This window comes from Cydia fagiglandana, chromosome 12, assembly GCF_963556715.1.
Source record: "Cydia fagiglandana chromosome 12, ilCydFagi1.1, whole genome shotgun sequence".
In the NCBI taxonomy this organism is placed as follows: domain Eukaryota; kingdom Metazoa; phylum Arthropoda; class Insecta; order Lepidoptera; family Tortricidae; genus Cydia; species Cydia fagiglandana.
The window spans coordinates 13,891-32,684 of record NC_085943.1 but is presented as its reverse complement, the minus strand read 5'-3'; the positions used below and the strand labels follow the sequence as shown (position 1 = coordinate 32,684).

General features: G+C 36.0%; 2 protein-coding genes across 6 annotated transcripts in view; one reads left to right on the top strand and one right to left on the bottom strand.

Annotated features, from left to right (window-relative positions):
* LOC134669325 (hemicentin-2-like) overlaps positions 1–18,794 on the top strand; it is a 199,854-nt gene that overhangs the window by 170,859 nt on the left and 10,201 nt on the right. The gene's annotated exons all lie outside the window — the stretch shown is intronic.
* On the bottom strand, positions 101–11,925 carry LOC134669319 (uncharacterized). 5 transcript variants are annotated; one of them, XM_063526827.1, is made up of 8 exons: positions 11,835–11,925; positions 11,594–11,732; positions 11,244–11,382; positions 11,037–11,133; positions 8,726–8,821; positions 3,884–4,908; positions 3,700–3,766; positions 101–3,347 (listed from the first exon to the last, which is right to left on the bottom strand). In XM_063526827.1, exon 8 carries the CDS (start codon positions 3,098–3,100, stop codon positions 422–424), a length of 2,679 nt encoding a protein of 892 aa, XP_063382897.1. In that variant the 5' UTR covers positions 3,101–3,347; positions 3,700–3,766; positions 3,884–4,908; positions 8,726–8,821; positions 11,037–11,133; positions 11,244–11,382; positions 11,594–11,732; positions 11,835–11,925; the 3' UTR covers positions 101–421. The 5 variants fall into 5 exon arrangements, 4 of the variants coding, with proteins under 4 accessions (XP_063382897.1, XP_063382899.1, XP_063382898.1 ...); XM_063526829.1 differs by having other exon boundaries at positions 8,726–8,810; XM_063526828.1 differs by lacking the exons at positions 11,594–11,732; positions 11,835–11,925 and adding an exon at positions 11,485–11,530.

The following is an 18,794-nucleotide window of genomic DNA, read 5'->3' as shown; positions in this document are numbered from 1 at the left end:
GGGCGGGGCGTGAGCGTTTTATATGTAAAAGCGGCGCGCCAAGCTCACGCCCCGCCCTGAAAACGCGCCTGTGTGACGAAACCTTTAATCTGTTATACAGTTCTCACGATAGCGTTGACTTCGGCATTAGAAATCGGTTTACAATCATTTAATTTTGTCACTAACTACTACTACTACTAACCGTATTAAAGAGACTATTGAGCGAAACCAAGGTTCCAAAGTGTTCGGAAGTCTATTGTAATAAATTATTTGGCAAATTAACGGACATTTGAAGGCATAATTAATTTGTTTATTTCAAAAGGGTACAATCAGATACTCTGGTACAAAAAAAGTATACTACCTATTAATAATTGGTCCAATTCGTGAATTTTGTCACACATTGATCTTGCGACTGAAACTCGATAAACCTAGCTAGAAGTTTCTAAAGCAAATCTAAATAAGCATGATGCAGACATATAAAATGGCAATTGTCAATAATATGTGTTTTATAAGTGTTAAAATGTAGCAAGCTTTGGTAGTCACTACATATTTTTTTTTCATTAAGATCTGATTGAGGTGTAAAAAGCTTTTGGCATAAGCCTATTTCTGAATTATATTGAAATTTATGATTACATCCAATGAAATATGGATTTTCATACGTATCACTAAATAGAATCATCTCTACTTCAAGGAAATTCAGTACGTTTTCTTCATGTTTATAGAGAAGGTAATCGCCTGTTGCATAATTTATCCCCCTGTAACCTATTTGCGAAGCCGAGAGGATTGTTCCAGGGGTGGTGTTAGAAATCAAGCACCTAACGCTTGATGGTAGTTCGTCGATTCTGTGTACACGAGAATGTTTGGAAAATAATTTGGTATCATACCGAATACCCTGAGAAAGATAACCCTCGTGTAGTTGATGACGATTTGATAGTGAAAGTGTGATATTGACAAAATTTGGAAGGTGTCGGACAACGTTTTTGAAAAACCTATGTTTGCTTTCAAATCTAAGCGTCCAAGAATAGATCAACGGTCCATGAATTCTCGTCAATTCACCATAGTGTAATAGGTAGTGATGTTTAGGTCTTAGCGGAGTATTAGGGAATAACTGTTTCCTAAGTATTAAATATTCTTTTGTGCCAGATGATAATAAAGCTGTTTGACCAATAGATATCTCATATGCGCAAATAAGTTGTGCTATTTCCCGCAACTTTATTATCATTTGCCAGACAGGGTCGTGAATATTTACAGAGTTTAATAAAATTAGCGGCAAATAATTTAGAAAATGCCAGTTTTCAAGAGCTTGACCCCCTATTTTAACAGAGCCAGCTTTAAAGGGTGGTGGCACACTTTTTTTTTCCATTTTCGACAAACGTTCCATTTTCATGTTTAAAAAATTTGGCGTAAAGCTTTTGTTATTGATGAAATAGTTGATAGCTAAAGCGATGTCAAATTGCACAACACCCTCAAATAAATCATGTCCTAAACACGGAGGCAAACCGTCAATGACATGATAGTTTTCGATTTGGTTAAAAACGGAGTCCTGTTTAACCCCTCGATTATGAACCGATGAACTACCATCCTCATGTAATTGGTTAGAGATTTTTACGTCTTCGTTATAGTCTTCAATAGTTCTTTTTTTTCCTAACAGTATTGGATTTTGCGCAAAAGGTTCTTTCTCAATTAAACAAAACCTGCAAAAATATTTTACATTAAAGTTTTCAACAAAACCACCAATGGTATGACTTCCCAAATTGTCACCAATTATTGTCAGAAGAGTGCCATAAATAATTTGATTACACTCTTTAATATACACTCCACGTGTTTCTAAGCTTCTAAGGTCTTCCGTTAATTTACCAAAAATTTTATCATGACCGAACTCTTTTAAATGTTTTTCCTTGCACAATAATACCAGTTTCATGTTATCTATTTTAGACCTATTATAAGGAAAAACATTTACCAGCGTCATGTAAACTCCTAGTATTTTATGTTTGATCTTAGATGATCCCAAGGGATTACAAACTTCAAAGGCGTCTTGATACAGTATTATTTTTAATGTGTTTGGATTATTTATGAATTCGTTATTACACATTTTTGAGCCACATGTTATATCTTTTAAAACATCATTTACTTTATTTTTTGGGTTTTGAAATTGTTCAAGAAATGTCTTATCTGCAAACCACGTTCTAATGGTGTCTATGATTGGTATATATTGTAAGGAACACATTTTGTTAAAATTGTTTCTACCTAACATTATAGAAATTGGTAACACAATGTTACAAAGTTCCGAGTAAAGTTTAAATCTTAAGTACTTGCTTGTCAACTTTTTAGACCAACTGCCATTCATACTATCTTCATATGTCGAATTGAAAACATGTTTCTCCATAGCTTCTTTAGAATCTGGATAAGTTTCAAGAGCATGTAGACATTTAATTTTAATATTTTTCAAAGAATTTTCATGGACATCTGAATAACCTTCTACCACACTGCAAATAGCATCTTGAGAAAGAAAATTTCGTGCCTCTAACTTGAGTAAAAGTAACAGCAATGGTTTCAAAAATAACAAATCAGTTTCGTTATTAAGATCCGTATTGACTTCTAAATCGTCAGACATATTACAATCTTGAATATCGCTAGTAGTAGGCTGAACGTGATCTAGGCTACTCGGGTTTAAAAAATCTTGATCTGTCAAATTCGAAACAGAGTTAAAATGATTGCGATACACATGACTTTTTAATGATGGTATACTAGTAAAAGTAGACGAACCACATGAAGTTGTTTCAGATGAAAGATTATATGGACAAGTTACTGCTTTTCCGGATTGAATATCATGAGTTCTTGAATGGTATTCGACATTTTTTAACAATATTCTCTGATTACATTCTGTACACTTAGAATAGGTTGAATTAATGTCAACTCGTGGACTATCAGTACTAGTCCCAGGCTGATGCAATCTAAAATTGTGATTTCTAAAAGACTCATAATTATTGAAAACACTCTTACACAAAGGATCAACACACGGAAATTTTACATTTTTACAGAACCTGTGACTTTTTTGATGGTTATTGTACGAAATTACTGTGGAGAAATTCTCGCCACAATAACCGCATGTAAATGCCATTACTGGATTTTACTGATTAAACTAATCACTTTATTCAGCGTGCGTCCTTTACGGACTTTACTTCCTTCTTTAGGGTTTATTTTAAACACAAACCTTTGAAGAAATTCCAATGTGTTTTGACAGTGCACTGGATATTCCATATTCAAGTTGAAGTAAGCCGCCATCAGTAGTTGTAACGACGTAGACAGACTCGCAGTTTCGCTAACAATCGTTTTTTCTACCAGCAAGTAATATATATTTTCATTATCTGTGGGCAAAAAACAAAATGGTTAAAACAGGAAATATAATAGGCTCCCAAATTTTATACCTCCTCCTCAAATAAAATAATTTATCGTATTACGTTAAGTGGCACTACTAGTGAGTAAGTGTACAAGTCTCGGGCAGCGCAGTTTTAAAAGGGTATAAGTTCCATGCAACACTTATGCCCCTTTTAAAACTAAGCTGCGCGACACTTGTACCCTTTTTCACTAGGGCTACAGGTTTATTCAATACATTTACGTTTTAACACTGTATGTTTCATATTATAAATTATATGAAACATACAGTGTGGTGCTTCGCAGGTAAGGCATTTTATCATTGTAATAATAATTAAGTCTCACCTAAAAATACAATGTTAGGCGCAGCTATTTCGGATAGCTCTGCAACTTGAACCCTGGTTAATGGTTTCTGGAAAAGAAAAAGTTAATAAGATTAGTAAATGGAACTACTATATTTAGAATGGAACCACATCCGGAAGAAAATGGATTATGAATGAAATATATATATATATATATATATAGATACCTCATGTGCTTGGTATATGAGTTTTATATCTTCATTGAAATAAGTTGCAACCATCTGTAGGTTACAATTCAAGTTATTGTCATTAACAGTGCATGTCTTATTTTTTTTCTTCGTGATCAAAGTTTTCAACCGCTCATTCAATGCCGTCGTTTTATTTTGAAATGCATCCATACACTGGCCAGAATTCAAGGCACAAAGACGATCAAAATGCGAAATCATATATTTCTCCTCTAACAATACTGGCCATTCGTTAAGAATATGTGTTACGGCAGGTGCTGAGTTCAGAAATATCCTTTGCTGTGCATAGGTCTCGTTCATGTAGAATTCAACTTTTGATTCATCTCTTTCCTTTATGGAAGAAACCGATTTTAGCCAGTCCTTTTTAGAATCTAAAGTTTCAAGATCCACATTACCAGGATCACTGGGTTGCCATTCTTTGCAGCCAGCACTCAAATTTTTAACGACTCGAGATTTCTTTCTTGATCCTAAGGTATCCATTTTATTCGGCCTTTGTAGATAATGAACTCTCTCTTCAACTTTTTTAAAAATGGTGTGGTAGCCTGTTCCTATGAGTTCGTTTGTATCAGCATCTCTGTCATAAAGCTGTGGATATTTGTCACACAAATCTCGTGCAACCACTCTGTAAGCTGATCTTGATGCTTTTGTTTCCTGGAAGAGTTCATCTGTTACAGTTCTCACGATAGTGTTGACTTCGGTATTAGAAATCGGTTTACAATCATTTAATTTTGTCAAAAGCGACGATGGAAGTTTGTTATAGGGAATGTCAAACGCAAAGCTATTTATGCTTGTGTCGCTGTTATTGCTAATTATGCTTGTTGTTGGTGAATTAGGAGCAGTGATTGTAGACGCTGTTGCTGTGCGACTTTGATTATCGCTTTGATCAGGTTTCCAGTTATCCCCTATAAGTATAACCTCATTTTGGAGTTCTTTGAGAGCTTCATTGTCTTCTATTTCTGTGCCATCAATCAAAAAAATCTTTGATCCGTATATATTCCTTTCATTTGCTGTAATAAAGATGTTTTTTTTTTATAAAATGGTTACAATTAACATAAACAAAAAATATACAGCAATAACTTTAATATGAGAACCTACGGATGGTTAGAACATATTACAATTATTATTACAATAAATTATAATATTTTAGCATAACAGCGAGGGGCGTTGTGTCTAAGAAACTTTTTATAATCAAAGAAACGCCCCATGATTCGATCAAGTTGTGTTCAAATGTATGGGGAAGACAAACAAATTATGTAATGTAGTATGATACCTTTGAGTATGGTGCTTTACGCACACTAGTGTCCCATCCCATCCCCTCCCCCTGACGCAACCCCCCCTTTTAGCATGAAATATGTCCCGGTTGACGGTTTTTTTTTTAATTTTTGAGAAAAGTATTAGAGTTAGGAATAAAGTGTCAAGGTAAGAAATAATCCTCAATAAATTTTAAACAAAAAAGGTCACATGCAACTTTTTGGTAAGACTCACCATTCATGCTAAAAGGGGGGGTTGCGTCAGGGGGAGGGGATGGGACACTTGTGTGCGTAAAGCACCATACCCAAAGGTATCATACTACATTAATTGAATGCATCAAAATCGGTTCAGCCAAACGCGAAATAATCCCGAACAAATATACATATATACGGGTCAAACTGAGTACCTTTTTTTTGAAGGCGGTTAAAAAAGGTAAAAAGGTATCAACATTTTTCCCGAAAGCGCAGTGTTTTATAGAAGCCAAAAAAAAGTGCTCATTTTATTGCAAATTACTGAAGTTTAGATCATTACAAATGCGAGACTAAAACTCCCGCGTGTCCGGCGTGTCCAATTTGCATAGTTTTTGTGTAATAAATTTTTGAAGATCGTGTTTTAGGCCCTAAGATTTTACGAAAAACGTTAATAATTTGCAAATTATTTTGTCAACTTTCTGTTGTTTAGTTCTATTGGATAAACCATTCAAAGACGCAAATTTAGTGGCAATTGTGACTTCTCTAGGTATATTGGTTATAAAGATATTAATAAATTTATTGTTCTTGGTTTTCATTTTTTTTCTTCCATGTTCCGCCGTAGTAGGAGCCCATATTTGTATGACAGCTTCATTTATATGTCTTCTATCCACCCTATTTTTTACAAGACCTAATTCCGTGGAACATTCTAGTAATCATCGAAACACTTTATATCCGGGTTATCCGGCCGCTAGGGTTGGCACTTCGGTATTTTTATTTATACGCCATTTTCTTGGGGATATCTGGTTTCGAGTTCATATGGAAGAAAATGTGGTCCCACTGCTTCGAGAACTGATTTAGTAAGTACCTATCAGGCAAGTGAGAGTCGGGTTCGCATACGAAGGGTCTAAAAAAATTTTACCATGTCATACAGTGTACGATGACACGGATCCTCAATGTGCAACTCCAACTCGTACTTGACCCTTACTTTATTTAATTTAATTTTTAAACATTTAATAATTGGAATTTAAATTTAGGGCAGTACGTTTCAATATATTTTTTGTTTCAGATGCTGATATGGACTTAGAAGAGATACTGAATTTTAAAAGAATACCGGTTTGGAATTGGAATCGTCGTTTGGATCGCCAAGGATGATAACTGATCTGAAACTTGTATTATTTAGACTACTTATACTGAATTTTAAAAGAATGCCTGTGGATTTGGAATCGCCGTTTGGATCACCAAGGCCTAAAAAAGAATTATTGGGAGAATTTTTTGATTTTTGATGATTGGGATTAAATACAACATATTTAAAAACTTTATTTGTAATTAAATACAGAAGAGAGCTGTTGTCTATTTTTTCCGAACACCGCATGCACAGGAATCTCAGGAGTAAATCCCAACACCAACGTCCGAGTTCTGTCCAGACGACAGTTATTACGAGGTGCAAGATGGGGCAGAGAGCCTCGAAGTAGAAAATGATGACCCGACCTGATGAGCCAACTAAAAAAAGATATATACAGCAGTGTTTCACCTTACTGCATGGTAATGAGGTCCAAAAGGGTATACGTCTCTTTGTAGTCGACTGTCATACAGCTAACGACCAAAATGTAAATATTATCTACCCTAATTATAAAGAGGAAGAATTTGTAAGTTATCTTTAGCTAATAAATTACTAAATCTTAAAAAAAACTTATTATTTCATATGTGTAGGTTTTTATTAACATATTAAAGTTTATTTTTACCACCCATAAAAGTGCTATACTGTGTATACAGCGTTAATATTATATCCGGGTGAACCCGGATATTGGTAGTGGCAGCCCTGACCGCAAATTTTGAATTGGCTTTAAATTCAATCTTCCACGGAATTAGGTCTTGTAAAAAATAGTGTAGATAGAAGACGTATAAATGAAGCTGTCATACAAATATGGGCTCCTACTACGGCGGAACATGGAAGAAAAAAAATAAAAACCAAAAACAATAAATTCATTAATATCTTTGTAACCAATATACCTAGAGTGGTCACAATTGCCTCTAAAATTGCGTCTTCGAACGGTTTATCCAATAGTACTAAACAACGGAAAGTTCATAAAACGATTTGCAATTTTTTTTAAGTTTTTCTCATACAGCTAACGACCAAAATGTAAATATTATCTACCCTAATTATAAAGAGGAAGAATTTGTAAGTTATCTATAGCTAATAAATTACTAAATCTTAAAAAAAAACTTATTATTTCATATGTGTAGGTTTTTATTAACATATTAAAGTTTATTTTTACCACCCATAAAAGTGCTATACTGTGTATACAGCGTTAATATTATATCCGGGTGAACCCGGATATTGGTAGTGGCAGCCCTGACCGAAAATTATAATTGGCTTTTAATTCAATCTTCCACGGAATTAGGTCTTGTAAAAAATAGTGTAGATAGAAGACGTATAAATGAAGCTGTCATACAAATATGGGCTCCTACTACGGCGGAACATGGAAGAAAAAAAATAAAAACCAAAAACAATAAATTCATTAATATCTTTGTAACCAATATACCTAGAGTGGTCACAATTGCCTCTAAAATTGCGTCTTCGAACGGTTTATCCAATAGTACTAAACAACGGAAAGTTCATAAAACGATTTGCAATTTTTTTTAAGTTTTTCTCATACAGCTAACGACCAAAATGTAAATATTATCTACCCTAATTATAAAGAGGAAGAATTTGTAAGTTATCTATAGCTAATAAATTACTAAATCTTAAAAAAAACTTATTATTTCATATGTGTAGGTTTTTATTAACATATTAAAGTTTATTTTTACCACCCATAAAAGTGCTATACTGTGTATACAGCGTTAATATTATATCCGGGTGAACCCGGATATTGGTAGTGGCAGCCCTGACCGAAAATTATAATTGGCTTTTAATTCAATCTTCCACGGAATTAGGTCTTGTAAAAAATAGTGTAGATAGAAGACGTATAAATGAAGCTGTCATACAAATATGGGCTCCTACTACGGCGGAACATGGAAGAAAAAAAATAAAAACCAAAAACAATAAATTCATTAATATCTTTGTAACCAATATACCTAGAGTGGTCACAATTGCCTCTAAAATTGCGTCTTCGAACGGTTTATCCAATAGTACTAAACAACGGAAAGTTCATAAAACGATTTGCAATTTTTTTTAAGTTTTTCGTAATATCCGGGTGCCTAAAACACGATTTTCAAAAAATTATTACACAAAAACTACGCCAATTAGACACGCGGGAGTTTTAGTCTCGCATTTGTAATGATCTAAACTTCAGTAATTTGCAATAAAATGAGGATGTCACTTTTTTGGCTTCTATAAACACTGCACTGTGAAACGTCACAAATATACATATAACGAACTTACTAAGTTTTGTGGCAGGTTATTAGCTACTATTTGATACAGTGCAGGCATTGCAGTCTCCTGGGGCAGCTCATCAATTTTGCAGAGTCTAAAAGCAAGCTTAGGGGTCGTCCATTAATTACGTCACACGAATTTCTAGGTTTTTTGACCCCTCCCCCCTCCTTGTCACACTTGGTCACATTTGGCAAACCCCTCCCCCTAGTGTGACGTCACATTTTTTCTACGAAATCGCCAAATCGAATTAAGTAAGTATCTAAGTATTATTAATATTTTATCAAAATATTTTTGACGATATAAATATTAGTAATTTTATAACCCAAAACTGCTTAGGAAAGAAAATTAAACGAATAAAAACGATTATTGTTTTAAAAACTTGTTATTTAAATGTACAGCGAATAAAATAATTAAATAAATTTTTGGTTACTGATGAAGTTAAAGTGACGTCACAAAGTTTGTGTCTCCCTCCCCCATGTCACAATATGTCACATTTTCTTGACCCCCTCCCTCCCCCTAAACGTGTGATGTAATTAATGGATGACCCCTTACTACAGAAACTAAAAGCACATTATGTTTCATGTCACCTCTATTGCTAAAGACATAAAATTACAGATAGCAACTACTACCAGGGGCCCATTTCTCAAAAGCTTGTAGTTTGTAATACAAGTGGAAGTTCCTTTCTAAAAAAAGCTGTCAAAATCGCTGCGTGACACAAAAAGTGTGGCATCCACTTGTATTACAAGTTACAAGCTTTTAGAAACGGGCCCCAGCACTCAAGACATTTTTGTCTGTAGAAAATTTAAAACAGTAATATGTTTATTTTTTTTCTAGAAATAAACAATTGAAACCAGTGCGCAGTCAGTTAACTCAGTAGTCAATTTGCTAGAAACCGGCATTAATATGTAGTGATCGGTAACAAAGTTTTAATTTCATGGCAGTATGGCAGAGTTGCATTAAAGGAAAGTAACAATTTTGAAGGAGACAGTCAAATAAGGTTCATTAAAATTATTGGTAATGGTTAATAACCTTTATATGAACGCTGCAATGAAATTAAATAATAAATAAATATTATAGGACATTCTTACACAGATTGACTAAGTCCCACAGTAAGCTCAATAAGGCTTGTGTTGTAGGTACTCAGACAACGATATATAGGTCCGTGGGGTAGGGGGGCACGGGGGCTCCACAAGGAGCTCAGCAAACGCCTAAGGCAGGCCACAGGTGACCCTCGCGCGGGCAGCTTTCTCGCGCAAAGATTGTCCATAGCAATCCAGCGTGGGAACGCTGCCTGCGTGATGGGCACCTTACCAAGGGCGCAAAATTTTGATAGGTTTTTTTAAATTTTAGCTTTAGTTTTTAGTTAATTTTAGTTTTGTATTATTAATATAAATTTTACAATAAATGAGTTTTTTTTTATATACAAATACTTAAATACATAGAAAACACCCATGACTCAGGAACAAATATCTGTATCATCATACAAATAAATGCCCTTACTGGGATTCGAACCCAGGACCATCGGCTTCGCAGGCAGGGTCACTACCCACTAGGCCAGACCGGTCGTCATACATACATGTAAATTAGAATGTTGTAACCGATCAGGTGATCACTAATTACTTAATATGTTAAACAAATTTCTGTATGTAAGTGTGACTTTTCAAGTTAGCGCTATGGCGTACAATGTAATTAAATATTTGCTTAATAGAGTCAGACTGTGAAAAGTCTGCAGTGATTTTGATAGCCCACGCAGTGCAAGTGTCATTTTAAACGTCAAACTTCTATGAAATTATGACGTATAAATAACACACTGCGTGGGCTATCAAATCTGCTGCAGACTTTTCTTGGTGCGACTCTACTACCATTCACATAGATATATGAGAGAGGGTATAACAAGTTTGTATGTATTTACATAGAGGTATATCGGCACGAATAGATCTAATTAAGTGACAGAAAATAGGCCTCTATCTACAATCTACATACCTAATTGGATACTGTTTAGCAAAAATATTAATATGTCAAACCACATTGATTTTGCAATATGTCAACTTCAAGCGTCTAATTTTTAAATTGACATCACGACTTTAAATCTTACCAGTAAAAGATAGAATATTAAATGCAATAAATAGCATTTCATTTTTAGTTGTACCACTGTTCATGATAAGCAACGATGTTACTGCAAAATAAATGTGGTTTGAGTCAGCACATTAATGCTTAACAATAGGTATCCAATTATAGTCTATTCTACAATACACTACATTCTACAATTACACAAAAAATATTTCATTACGAAAAGTCAAATTAATTTAGATTTACTCACCATTTTCAATAACATTTTCTATTGTTGGGTCCATTATTTGAACCGCTTTTTTGATTTTTTGATCTACAGACCAAATTTTTATAACAGGCATGTTTTACTGTGAAGGAATAACACAATTTATTAGTGTTGGTGACTATTTAATTAACCTACAAAATCAAGCATGTACTAATATCGTTTTAAATTTAGATGTAGCTAGTAAATACTTACATTTTTTTAATGGCATACGACGAGTGCTCCAAGATTTGCAGATCTGGTCTGATCTACCCTGGACGTGGACACGATATCAACTGAACTTCGTAAAGGACGCTGAGGAAACCGTTAGAAAAAGTTGAACCGCGAACCCTTTCTGGAACAATCATATTAAGTACATAACGCTTTAAGGTCTAATGCAGATTTCACTAGATATTCGATGCAAGAAAGTAAAGGTATATCTAATACTTATATTTACCAGTTTTCTTCTATGCTATCTCCAATTTTACACGTTTACACAATTAACCTACAAAATCAAGCATGTACTAATATCGTTTTAAATTTAGATGTAGCTAGTAAATACTTACATTTTTTTAATGGCATACGACGAGTGCTCCAAGATTTGCAGATCTGGTCTGATCTACCCTGGACGTGGACACGATATCAACTGAACTTCGTAAAGGACGCTGAGGAAACCGTTAGAAAAAGTTGAACCGCGAACCCTTTCTGGAACAATCACATTAAGTACATAACGCTTTGAGGTCTAATGCAGATTTCACTAGATATTCGATGAAAGAAAGTAAAGGTATATCTAATACTTATATTTACCAGTTTTCTTCTATGCTATCTCCAATTTTACACGTTTACACGAGTACTACTTTCTACGCACAGCGAGCGCCATTTTGAAGTGAACAACTGCGCACCAACGCAGCTGCAGAAGGCCTAACGCGAACCACGTTCGACGTGTTGCCTCCCTGTCACACTTACGTACAAATTCACAGGTGCGGCAGAGAGGCAACACGTCGAACGTGGTTCGCGGTAAGCCCTCAGGTGCGTGGCGTGGGGTGCGCTTCATGGTGCGCTTGACTAGCGATCGCGTGATCCATGTAGCTTGCGCGCCATTCGCGCGCGTAAAAATAGTGATCCGTGATTGGGTGTGTTCCAGTGCCGCACAAAATTCGTCCAATCCGCGAGTGCTAACGGTTATGAATTCATATTTGGGGTTGCCGTGCTTAAAAAGATTTATAGTTTATTTTTCGAAATTAATAATTAGGTACACAATTTTATCAATAATAATTGCTGACATTGGTACATAATAACATCGTAAGTTTTGTTGTTTCCAACTTTGATGCTGTAATTTACATTAAGGGGTTCCCTGGAGCCAATGAATGACCTATTTGAATCCCTTAGTTTTCTAATTTTTTTTTTGTAGCTTATCATACGGTAAAGTTGAAAAGAATTTATGTACGAAATGGGTATCATTTGATATTTACCAATCGCTTTTCCGCGCTCGAGAGGAGGCCTGTGCCCAGCAGTGGGACGTATATAGGTCGAGATGGTGATGAATCGCTTTTCGATGAAGGGGAAAACATCGTGAGGAAACCGGACTAATTCCAACAAGTTTCCTAGTTTCCTCTCTGGGTTAGAAGGTCAGATGGCAGTCGCTACTGTAAGAACTAGTGCCTACGCCAATTCCCGGGATTAGTTGCCAAGCGGACCCGCTGCGAGCAGCTGTGGCAAAAAGCTGGGATAGGAAGATTTATTATCATAGGGTAAAGTGCCCTATTACCAGCCACCTGCATTAATCGTTGAATAACTTTTATAATATGTCCAAAACTACACGGAACGGTGTTTGTATGTATACACGGTGTAACATGAGGATGTTACACCGTAACTTTAACCGAATAACTTTAACCACGCATTTCTGAGGTCAAAAGAAAGAAAAAATGTAATATCAGTTTAGGTCTACCTCGCCAAAAAAAAAATTTTTTTGTTTTGTTTTTTAAATTTTTTGAATGTATTTGTACATAATAAATAAATGTTATTTGATGTTGATTGGTAAACTTTTCACTTAAAATTGATTTTTAAATTTTTTTTCGTAAAACCTATTTTTTGCAAAGTGTTAGAGTGACATTCCATTTCCAACTGCAGCTGCAATACTGTTCATTTTACTATGGAAACGTGTCGCTGTCATTGTCAATTTCCATAGTAAAATGAACAGTATTGCAGCTGCAGTTGGAAATGGAATGTCACTCTTACTTGTCACTTTTGGACATCTATCAATAAGGATATTTAGACTACGTCTCATAGCAGCAACATCACACAACTTGTAACAATAAAAACTTGTTTTTTTTTTTAATAATATTATCTCTGAAACTAGGCGAATTTCAAAAAAGTTTATAGGACATTTTTGTCTCTAAATATGATCAGGAATACGCTGTTAAAATTATTCGGCTTCCTAATGTTACACGGTGTATGTGTCCGCGATTATCTCGCGTTTAGCTGAACCGATTTTGATGTGGTTTTCAGAAAAGTGTTTGTTACATTCTGGAGAAGGTATTAGTATACATAGAGCTGAGCTGATGCTGACCCTGGCCGTACCTAGTGGAACTAGAAAAGACAAAACTGTGGAAAAATACAATTGGACAGCGCGGCAATGCCGCCAGCCTTCTTGGCACCCTGCCCAAAGGCACAGAGCTGGAGCCAAGTTTTTATTTATAATTTTAGTTTATCTTGTAGTTAGTTGTAGCTTTATGTAGTTTTTATTTAGTTCATAATTTTTTGTAACATATTTGCTGTGACTTATTTTTAAAAAGTATTTTTTTTTATAAAAAGGACGTCATGATCGATTACCTTTTTTCTAATTGGGGCATTTTACCCTATTCCATATTTACTTAAAAATTAATTGGGAGGAAAACTAACTTTTTATCCCGCCAGGCCCCTATTTCACGGAATTTCGTGACAATTGTCGTATCGTATTTCTTGTGACAATTGTCATTAGCTTCGCAAAATAAGTACTTATTAACTGGCACACCGCCCGTCTGATGGTAAGCGGTTACTGTAGCCTATGGAGGCCTGTGACGTCAGTAACAGTGATGTCGTCAATTGTCGGACCTGTCACGTTGGTGAAATAGGAGCCTGGTGGCGAATTAGCGATTTTACCTCGCTTTGACATAAAAACTGTCAAACCACATACATTTTTTGTTTTTTGTAAGTAAGTTATTCTAAACTTGTACAATTTTCTCAAAAATGCCTGAATGTAGTGCGCCAAATTGTACAAACAGAGGAGCTCATTTATTTCCCAAGGACCCAACACGAAGAAAACGTTGGGAAACTGCTCTGCGTATTAAAAACTTTAGGGCAAGGGATTCAGCCCGCTTATGTGCAATGCATTTTAAGGAAGATGATTATTTTGGAAAAAGTAGATATACAGGTAAGTAAATTAATAAATGAATAGAATAGAATATCTTTATTAGCACAAAATGAAATACAATTTAACTTTAATGCTAGTAAGTTCGGCATAATTGTCTTGAATTCTAACATAAACTGTGTCACTTAACTTCAAACTTAGGTAAATCTATTCTGCTGTAAGGTTGGTTATTTAAAAAATAATATAATAATCTGAATAATAATCAACCTTAGAGTAGAATTAATTTACCTGAGTTTAAAATTAAGCGGCACAACTGATATGAGGTGATGTGATGTGTCCTAGTTAATACATACCTGGCTCAGTATTAGTACTATTTGTACTTTCTAAACATTATTTTTTAATTTTCAGACAATGAACCAGTTGCAAAGTTCTTAAAAAAGACTGCAGTACCAACCATATTCTGTTTCACTAAAATAAAACAAGTAACACCAGAAGCGCTTAAACGGCAGGAGCGTTATGAAAAAATAAGTCACAGAAAACTGTTTAAAGATGTCAAACAGGTCTTAGTAGAAGCAACACCATGTGTATTACTATTGTATTGTTCACAAGCATAATGCTGGATCTATAAGTGACAGGCAGACAGTTGAACGAAGTGGTCTAGTGTCAAAGTGTGAAAGTGGTGACAGTGTACTAGCAGATAGAGGATTTACAGTACAAGATGTGTTTATAGACAAAAACATTACTGTAAAGATATATATATCGCAGTCAAAAGTGTGAACTGGTCAAAAGAACTTTTAACCGACAAAAACAGGCAAAACTGCTTTTGACTGAGCATGTTGGTCAAAAGTAGTTTTACCTGAGCCCGTTTTTATCGGTTAAAAGTTCTTTTGACCAGTTCACACTTTTGACTGCAACATATATACTTTTATGAAAGGAAAATCACAGATACCAGGTTTAACAATCATAAAAGATAGACAACTTGCAAGTAAACATGTCCATATAGAAAGGATTATTGGATTGACAAAATCCTGGTACCCTGATAGGCTATAGCCATACCTTGCAAAAAACAGATTCATATAGTAGAAACACTTTTTGTATGAGCATAAAAACCTATAATAGACTGGATAATAACATCAAACAGTTGCCTTTGAAAATGTTTAAGGGGAAACTAATAGCATGGCTCGTACAAAAGGCCTTCTATTCCATCGAGGAATACATGGCATCTTTTGACTGAGGTGGGTGACATAATATAATATTAGGCCTCGACTATTATGACTTATGACTGTTTAAACTTAGTTTTAGTTGTAGTTTTAGTTTTTTGCATGCCAGATGCTGGTGATGTGTTACCCAATATTGTCTGACCATCTTTTGTACCATATTTCATGCAAAATAAAGTTATTTGTATTTGTAAAAACCTACAAAATATTAGTCTTTTATTGGAATATAGTCCATTTCGGCCGCACATCAAAAGGCTCCTCTTCACGTTGGGCCAACCCCAACGCCAACGAGGGACGCATTTATGCGTTAGAGGGAGCAAGTGATATTGCTATCTCATTCTACCGCATGGCTGCGTCCCTCGTTGGCGTTGGCGTTGGCCCAACGTGAAGAGGAGCCTAAAGGGATTGGCCAAGCGTGGTCCAATCGGCACTATCGGCAGTGCGCGGTCGAGGGTGGACGTTCATGTTTTTGTGTTTTTTAAAATTAAAAATGACGAATACGTGGCCGCCCCACGAAAATATAAAATTTTTAGAGCTATATAGGGGAGAAAGCGTAATATGGAACCCCAAACATATAAACACCACAAGGATAAAAATAAGGTAAAAATATCGTTTTACTTATTTATATGTTTGTACAGTCAGCAGCAATAGTTGCTAAGCTGGCTAGGTGTTCAAAATGATCTTGCCGCGACTTTATTGTTACGAGAATAAGAGCGTGTCAAGGTAATTTTGAACATCTCGTCCGCCTAGCAACTTCTGCTGCTGACTGTATGTATTACCTGTTATGTGCAATAAAGTGACGTACATACATACTGTTTGTTCGCGATTATTTCGCGTTTGGCTGAACCGATTTTGATGCGGTTTTCATAAAAGTGTTCGTTATATTCTAGAGAAGGTTGTAGTATACATAGAGCTGAGCTGATGCTGAACCCTCGCTGTACCTAGTGGAACTCAGGTTTGGTGCAACAATAGACACACTCTGTTTTGGTCATCCGACACGCCTAGGTGAGCACTTGGGAGAGCAGTACCCAAATAGAGCTGATGCTGAACCCTGGCTGTAACTGGCTTCCACGTCCACCTTGGAAACCGGTCAGATCACAACTGAAAGTCGCCATCGTGTAGTAGCGTTCCGACCAAGGCACGGCTAAAGGCTCCTCTTCACATTGGGCCAACGCCAACGCCAACGAGGGACGCATTTATACGTCAGAGGGAGCAAGTGATATTGCTATCTCATTCTACCGCATGGCTACGTCCCTCGTTGGCGTTGGCGTTGGCCCAACGTGAAGAGGAGCCTTAACTCATGGGCCAAGCGTTGGCGGAGCGTTTGGCCAACGTGTAGAGGAGCCATGATATGAATATTTGGCATATTTATTTTTAGAGACGTCAAAGACGAACCCAAATAAATAGGTACCTACGTAGGTATGTATGTAGATTGTAGATTTCGTATTAAGTAACTAAGTATTTCTATCTTTACATAATATTAATGAATCTATTTATCTTTAAGTAGGTATTAGTAGTAACGGGGTGGTGTGAGCACAAACCGATTTTGCCTAAAATTTATTAGGTAAGTACCTACTTACTAAGTAAGTAAGTACCTTTAGTACCTTCTTAATTTCCAGCGCACGGGCGGCATTCTCAGCAGGTTAAAACTTGTTCATGGAATTGTATTAGGGTTTCCACGTGTCCAGTTTCTGTTTCTTTGTCCAATGTGTGTTTTGTCTCACATTTTGCTTGAGAGAGAGAGAGTGAGATGCCATGACATTGGACAAACATATCATTGGACACATTACCGCACCGCACCAAGGTCATTGTGCGACGCACCCATAAGTAAGACCTTGACAACAACCTTGACAATGTCCTTGGTGCGGTGCGGTAATGTGTTAGCACTGTTAGCAGCTTTATGGTAACATTCCATTTCTAACCGCAGCTGCACTACCGGTACTGAACGCGTCGATGTTATTGTCAATTTCCATAGTAAAATTGACAGTAATGCAGCTGCGGTTAGAAATGGAATGTTACCATTAGGCATTAAGTAGTTTGTTTTCTATTCTATGTATGTAGGTAAAGGATAACTCACGCTCACGTTAGACCGGGCCGCATCCGGGCCGGAGCTTCCGGCGCTTAGGTACTTTCCTATGACATGACAGGCGAACACGTGATGCTTTCCATAGAAAACGATGCGCCGGAAGCTCCGGCCCGGGCACGGCCCGGTCTAACGTGAGTCACCCTTAATGGGTACTCGTATGTTACCAGTGTTGGGCACTCAAGAATAAAATCATTACTTATTTGAATATATACATATACCTAGTAGTTAGGAGTTCGTAAAAATAAAATCATATCGATTTAATTCCCGTCAAAATTATTCAAATAATTTCTTCGGGAATCCATATCCATACTTCCATACTATATATAAATAAAATAAATATAAATGCTAAAGCTAATAAATGCGAAAGTGTGTCTGTCTGTCAACAACCTCTTCACGCTTAAACCGCTGAACCGATTTAGTTGAAATTGGGCATAGAGATATTTTGAGTCACGGGGAAGGACATAGGATAGTTTTTATGTCGGGAATCATCCTTAAAGAGAGTGAAAAGGGGGGATGAAATTGAGAGAGAGTTAATGAATTGCCTGATCACTGATTGAATGAAACTTATGCTCAAATTGAATGATTGCTATTACACTTTCTTCAGGCGCTATTCTTACACTAGCTGGTAGCTGCTGTTACTGATTCCACGCAGACAAACTTGCGGGCAATAGCTAGTAATTCATAAATGTGAAAAAAACTCGCCCACCGAGGATTCCGTACTTTTTAGTACTTATTTATTGTTATCACTCACACCTTAATAATGAGAGAGTGAGACACTGACATTGGACAAAGAAATTGAATGCAAATTTGACAGGTGGAATACCACCCTAAGGGCCCCTTGCATCATTCCACTAACCCGGGGTTAACCGGTTAAATCTGGAGTTACCTTGGTTACCAGTACAATTTGACACTGGATTAACGGTTTAACCGGTTAACCCCGGGTTAGTGGGACGGTGCAAGTGGCGCTAAGCTAAGTTAGTTAAGTAGTGGTTTGGTATTTTTCCTTTTATGCTGTTTAACTTGTTTGAACTAAAATAAATAAAAATGTAATGTAAAGACACACATTGAAATAGTAAATTTGCAGAAAATTAACCCATTGACCGCCACAGACGGCT